This window comes from Cydia amplana, chromosome 14 (genome assembly GCF_948474715.1).
Source record: "Cydia amplana chromosome 14, ilCydAmpl1.1, whole genome shotgun sequence".
Classification (NCBI taxonomy): domain Eukaryota; kingdom Metazoa; phylum Arthropoda; class Insecta; order Lepidoptera; family Tortricidae; genus Cydia; species Cydia amplana.
In genome coordinates, this window is record NC_086082.1 from 1475122 (window position 1) to 1481524 (window position 6403).

The window sequence follows — 6403 nt, forward strand, 5'->3', positions numbered from 1 at the left end:
TTGGTTGTAAAAAAAGCTTTCAGTTATTTTTCAAATTTTTAATAGGATAAAAATTGTAGGTACACCATCAGTTTACCATAAACGTTAGCAATGGCTTTGGATAAGCAGAAGATATTAAGTGATTTAGGGAATGTTATGAATCAACTGCAAAGTGCAGATTGGTGAGTTCAGTATCAATTGTAACATCATTATCTCGCCGGAGGGTCGGACTTATCCTATTATATCCATCTACACGTCCGTCTTGACAAATATTTGTCATTCTGTTTCAGCGGTTGCATGGGCAAATTATTCAACCAAGGTCAGGGGCAAGGGCAAAGACAATGCATGCCATCTCAGGGCTACGGAGGCTGCTGCCGCCGGGGCTATGGGCATCCATGCTGCGGGGAGCCCTACAGCATGGGCGAAGGTATGCCGGCTCATGGCAGGCCGTGTATGAGCTACTGCAACGCCCCGAAACAATACGCCGATGGCTATAATTTCTTGAATCGAAGTGTAATGCAGCCCGTCATCAAGGAGGTGTATGATGACCTTAAAAGTCTGAATTCGGGCAATACTGTCACAAATAATCCCCTAGGAGCTCAGATGGGCCTAACGCCGGGTGTCCCGACGCTTCCTGCCGATGGTTAGTTAAAATAAAAATAAAGCTAGGAGAAATTATTCACCAATATTTCTTTGCCATATTATACGAGTCATACCATACATGGAAAATATTATTTCTGTTGTACTGATTTTAATATTCTGCTTTGTATTGCAGGCAATATGACAAGTCCACAGATGGCAAATATGAACGCAAATTCTGGAGGTCAAAGTATGGCCCGAGGTCACCCGATGATGCAGCATATGCAGGATTACCAAATGTCAGGTGTTCATCAAATGACAGGTGATCAAATGGCAGGTGGTCAACCAATGGTCAGTGACCAGCAAATGTCCGGTGGCCAGAAAATGCCAGGAAATACACAGGGCTTGGCAAATTTCAATAAAATGTTCCCCGGAATAACGCAAGGTGAAGGCGGCGGTCTGAGCTTTAACCCAATGGAAATAGCCATGCAGATGAATCCGGCACTAGCCAAGCAACAGCCTGGTATGAACGCGCAGAGTCCTATGCCAGGCACAGGCGGTGAAATGAATCAGTCAGCGAATGTAATGCAACCTGGAATGAACGCTACAAACTTTGCTCAAGGACAGGCAGCGGAAGCGGCTCAATCAAATCTTCCCAATCAAGCAATGCCAAACCAACAACATCCAAATCCAGCAGCCGGTGCTCAACAGCCACAGCAAGCTTACGCCGCACAGAATCAGCTGCCTCCCAACTTCCCACCCCAGGGTACGAATCAAAACGCACACATGGGAAGAATGAATGCGAATCAAGGAGGCCAAAAAGGTAACTACGGTCAGCATACTCCAGGCATCACCAAGTTTAAAGAAATGTTTCCCGGCGTTATGGCTGGTGATGTCGACTTTGACCCCATGGAGATTGCTATTCAAATGAATCCAGCTAATAAACAAGCGGCTGCTATGAGTTCTATGCAAAAACTCATGTCCGCTAAGCCTCTAGATCCTAACTCAGCCGGTATGAAGCCGGTGATGGCTGGTATGAATGCAGTGAATGCCAACTTAGCTTCAAACCAGTCTGCGCCAGGCACTCAGGCACAGTCTCAACCGGACCAAGCAACAGGTCAAGTACCACCAGAACAACAACAGTACAGTGGACAACCAGCAACCCATCAGCAACAGTATACTACAAATCAAGTACCAGCAAATCAGCAGCAATACTTTAATAATCAAGTACCACCGAATCAACAGTATGCTGCTAATCCAGCCTCTACCAACCTGCCAAATCAGTTGCAACCACCGCAACAGGTATATACCGCCCATACAGACAATCAAGGTTACCAGCAAGTGCCACAGCAAGAAATTCAGAATTACCGAGAGATCGAACCGCCAGAACCAATGTCTCAAGGATATCCTAACCAGGCGCCTGGAGGCAGAGTATACGAGAGAGAGCATATACTCCCTGTGGATAATTCAAGATATAACACATTAGGGCAGCCAATCGAACCGTTACCCACGAAGAAATACCGCATGCCCGAAACAAATTTGCCGCAAACCTTGTCTCCTCAAAAAGTTTCTTCAAGATTAAGAGTGAATAACAACGTGAAATCGACCATTAGTAAAACTTCACTCTATGCAAGGCAAGCAGGACAAATAACTCCAAGCAGGGCTCAGTTGCAGCAAGTCTACAATCAGTATAAGGGATCCCAGTCTTACACCAATCAGACCATTCCTAACAGGGATCCTCGAGGACAGACGATTTCTGATGGCCGGTTGACAGGCGCGCCGCCAGTGGAGAGGAGTCAGATCCCTGTGGAGAGAGTCGGGGGAGACACGATTGCCAACAGTCAAGCTAACAATGAGACTGTGAAAGGTCATGTCGTCGGTCAAGTCGGAGACGTCTCTAATAAGCCTGCTCCAGGTTCAAGCAATGTTGACTTGGTAAATATAAATTCTACTATTAACAGTCACATTGATTAGTGGGTGTGTCTGTGTGTAGTAATGTTTATACGCTTACAAAGGTTTACATTTAGTAGCTTCATGTTGGCGTGTGCGTGTCATTTTTATATAGAAATAATAGCGACTAAAACTATAATGATGAAACTTATTTGCGGATTGTAATACGCCTACATAAAACATTTCTTTGTTATTTTCAGATACCGACTAAGAGCGGCAAATTGAGGAACGGGCTCCAAGACATGGTGTTCACTTCATATCCTCAATCTACTGCTTGGTCATTCCACGGACCCAGAGACCTTCCTTTGCACCGTCTGAGAGCTTAGGTCCCCATCCTAGAGGCCTACAGCTATCTAGCTATCTACTTAGTTCGTTCGATCGTCTATTTGCCTTTAACACTCGATATGCAAGAGTAACAGAGAGGCAAATAACGAAGTTTCGTTTTTTGTGGCAGGCGCTCAGACTTAATGTGGCAAGTGCTTGTCGATTGTGACAGTGATTGTTGATGTTAAGTGGTGAACTGGTGGCCAGTTCTGTCGTATTTATTTTGTAAATTTTGTGGACTGAAAATATCAAAAATAAAGCATTGTCAAAATGATAATTTAAAATCTCAAAAATAAAGTAATTGTGGTCGTATGTGTACGTGTTATTCATTGATTAGATAGGTAAGGTAAACGTACTGGTGCTCGACGCGGTCCCAGTCCCAGTAAGTCATCTTGAAACTTAAGTCATTGTCAATAGAGGTAACAGCAGGGTGTCATCTATTGAGCATTAGCATGTCGAGCACTAGTACGTTTACCTTATATGAGATGTGTAAAGATAAATTCGTTCTTCGAATTGGAGTTGAAGCCGGTTGAAGTATTTTACAGCTGGCGCTAGCATAGGTTTCCTGTCAATCCCTAAAATTATGTCAAATTCATCATATATATGTCGGAGAATGGCTGAATTGTGCCACATATCGCCTTGGAGAGGCGTTTCATCACGCAATCTTCGACAAATAGAGCAAACTAGGGTGTTACAGCTAGTACACCTGAGTGGTGTTCGGCGCAGTTCCGCCAAGGCGTCATAGAGTGCGCTGTCGAAAACAAATGAAAGCCAGAACAATTGAAGTTATGCTGTCTATCAATCTTCAGATGGGAACATGATGAGAAAGAACGGGAGAAGATGACGTCTGTGGCGGTTCCTGGGTCTAATCCACTGGTTTGATTTGAATAAGAAGTGTAACGTGTGCTATGATTTGTAATCAGTCTTATCCAGTAAAGACTGTGAGTTGAATAACGTATTTCATTGACGAGGGCTCGCCATCCATGATTGAAGGTCCTGATGTGCTCCTGATAGTATGATACGACCAGTTACGCAGTTTTCTTTCTTTTTAAAAATAAAGGAATGTCTCCATTAAGTAAAATGAGCCAGCTTAAGAATTTAAGGTAGTTTCGCTCCAGGGCCCGACTTATCTTTCCACACTGTATATATAAATAAATAAATAAATAACATACATACATACATACATATAATCACGCCTATTTCCCGGAGGGGTAGGCAGAGACCACGGATTTCCACTTTCTACGATCCTGACACACCTCTTTCGCTTCCGTTACTTTCATAATATTCCTCATACACGCTCGCCGGTTTAGGGTGCTCTTGACCTGGCCTTTCTTCAGGATTTCCCCGATCTGATCGAAGAAAGTCCGCCGAGGTCTGCCCCTTCCAACTCCCTCTTCTACTTCTCCCTTATACACTCTCTTTGTCAGCCTTCTTTCACTCATTCTTTCCATGTGTCCAAACCATCTCAACATACCTTTCTCAATTTTTGTCACTACATCTTCGTTCAGTCCACACTTTTCCCTTATCACACTGTTCCTAATTCTATCTTGTAATCTCACACCACACACACTTCTCAACGCTCTCATTTCCACTGCATTCACTTGGCTCTGATGCCTCTTCTGCCATACCCAACTTTCGCTACCATACATGAGTGTAGGCACCAACACCCCTCTATGCACAGCCAACCGTGCTTTTTGCGACACCTTTTGGCTGCTCATAAAAGCGTTAAGTGCCCCATTCACGCGATTTCCAGCATTCACTCTCCTTTCAATGTCCTTATCATGCTTACCGTCCCTAGTGAACAAGGTTCCCAGATACACAAACTCTTTCACTTGTTGCACTCTTTCTTGACCAATCAAAATCTCACAGTTAGTCATATTTTCTTCCTTTTCAAATACCATTACTTTCGTCTTGCTTACATTAATTTTCATTCCTTTCCTTTCAAAAGACCCATGCATTCTAGTTACCATCTCCTGCAACTCCTCGCCCGATGACGCTAGTAGTACCAGGTCATCAGCGTAAAGAAGACATTTGACGGGTAACCCACTCATTTTCAGCCCACATTCATCATTTCTCAAATCCTGCAAACTACTGTCCATGAACAGATTAAACAGCCACGGTGACGCTACACATCCCTGCCTAACACCCTTTTCGATGCTAAACCATTCAGTATACGATCCGTTTACTCTCACACAAGCACTGGAATCCTCATAGAGCGATTTCAGTGCCTGAATGAGACGGCCGCCCAATCCATACACAGACAGTACCGACCAAAGTTCATTCCTCACCACTCTGTCATAAGCCTTTTCCAAATCCACGAAAGCGCAATAGACCTTTTGACCTTTGGCCAAATACTTCTCGGCTATGCATCGCAAGGAAAATACTTGATCCGTACATCCCATACCCTTTCGGAATCCCGCTTGTGCATCCCATACTTGCTCATCGGTTTCTTTCACTACTCTTTCAATCAATATCTTTGCATACAATTTGCCGACGACGCTGAGTAAGCTAATGCCTCTGTAGTTTTTGCAATCCAGTTGTGATCCCTTTCCTTTGTAAAGAGGTACAATGACAGCCTTGCACCAGTCCCTGGGCACTTGACCGGTTCTAAAGCACAAATTGAAAAGGCGATACAACTGACTTGCTACAATGCCTTGTCCAGCTTTCAGCATCTCGACAGAAACCTTATCATATCCTGCAGCCTTTCCTGATTTCATTCCTTTCAACGCTTTCACAATTTCATCCATGCTAATACTATCTTCATTCTCCGACACGTTTTCAATACTTTCATCCAACTCCAAACTTGGCGTGTTTGCCTCCTCTCTGTCAAACAAACTTTCAAAATACTCTTTCCATCTTTTTAAGATGCATTCTTCCTCATTCACTAATCTTCCATTCTTGTCTATAAATAAATAAATATGCAAGAATTGCTCGTTTAAAGGTATTAGATAGATAGATAATGAACGGGTTCCAGCAGGCGTTTTACATGACATAAACGCTCTCCAAGGGGACTCTACGTGTTGGATCGGTGTCCCCACGCAAGCCTATCAAAGAACCGGGATTATAGGCCCGTGATATCCAAGGAGATACAAACATAATGATGACTACACCAAAGTATATTAGGAAGACTACATCCTATATATTATATACTACTCTTTGGACTACACCAAGTACACCATGGAGAACCCGGTTTAACCTTTATGACGCCAAGAACACCTAGCGACCAAATACGATGAAAAAGATTATAAATTTGACCAAGTTTTGCTCGTTAAATTTTGAATCGATTATTTACGATAGTCGTTATAGTTGTTATCTGGAGTTTTGATGTGCGGCACTCGCGATGCTCGCGACCAACTCGCGACTGAGTATAGTTAAGTGGTAACATACTATCGCACCGCACCGCGACCTTGGTGCGTCGCACCCATAACTCCCATAAGTGAGACCGAGATCCCATAAGTGAAACAGATATCTCTTTCTCACTCTCACTTATGGGTGCGACGCTCCAAGGTCGCGGTGCGGTGCCATAGTGTGTTACGGGCCTTAGACCAAAGACAGGGATTTTGCTAGCCCA

The 6403-nt window shown here is 43.8% G+C and overlaps 1 protein-coding gene across 1 annotated transcript; it reads left to right on the forward strand.

The window, feature by feature from the left end:
• The first annotated feature begins 40 nt into the window (after nt 1-40).
• LOC134654301 (nuclear receptor coactivator 6-like) lies at nt 41-2834 on the forward strand. The gene is made up of 4 exons (XM_063509767.1): nt 41-161; nt 270-622; nt 755-2493; nt 2709-2834. Exons 1-4 carry the CDS (start codon nt 91-93, stop codon nt 2832-2834), a joined length of 2289 nt encoding a protein of 762 aa, XP_063365837.1. The 5' UTR covers nt 41-90.
• The last annotated feature ends 3569 nt before the right edge of the window (nt 2835-6403 follow it).

What these genes read in the sequence shown, in the direction of transcription:
- LOC134654301 (XM_063509767.1), top strand. Translation starts at nt 91, where the DNA reads ATGGCTTTGGATAAGCAGAAGATATTAAGTGATTTAGGGAATGTTATG. An exon ending in CAACTGCAAAGTGCAGATTG is followed by an intron (nt 162 to 269) that starts GTGAGTTCAGTA and finishes ATTCTGTTTCAG; the next exon opens with CGGTTGCATGGGCAAATTAT. An exon ending in CCCGACGCTTCCTGCCGATG is followed by an intron (nt 623 to 754) that starts GTTAGTTAAAAT and finishes TTTGTATTGCAG; the next exon opens with GCAATATGACAAGTCCACAG.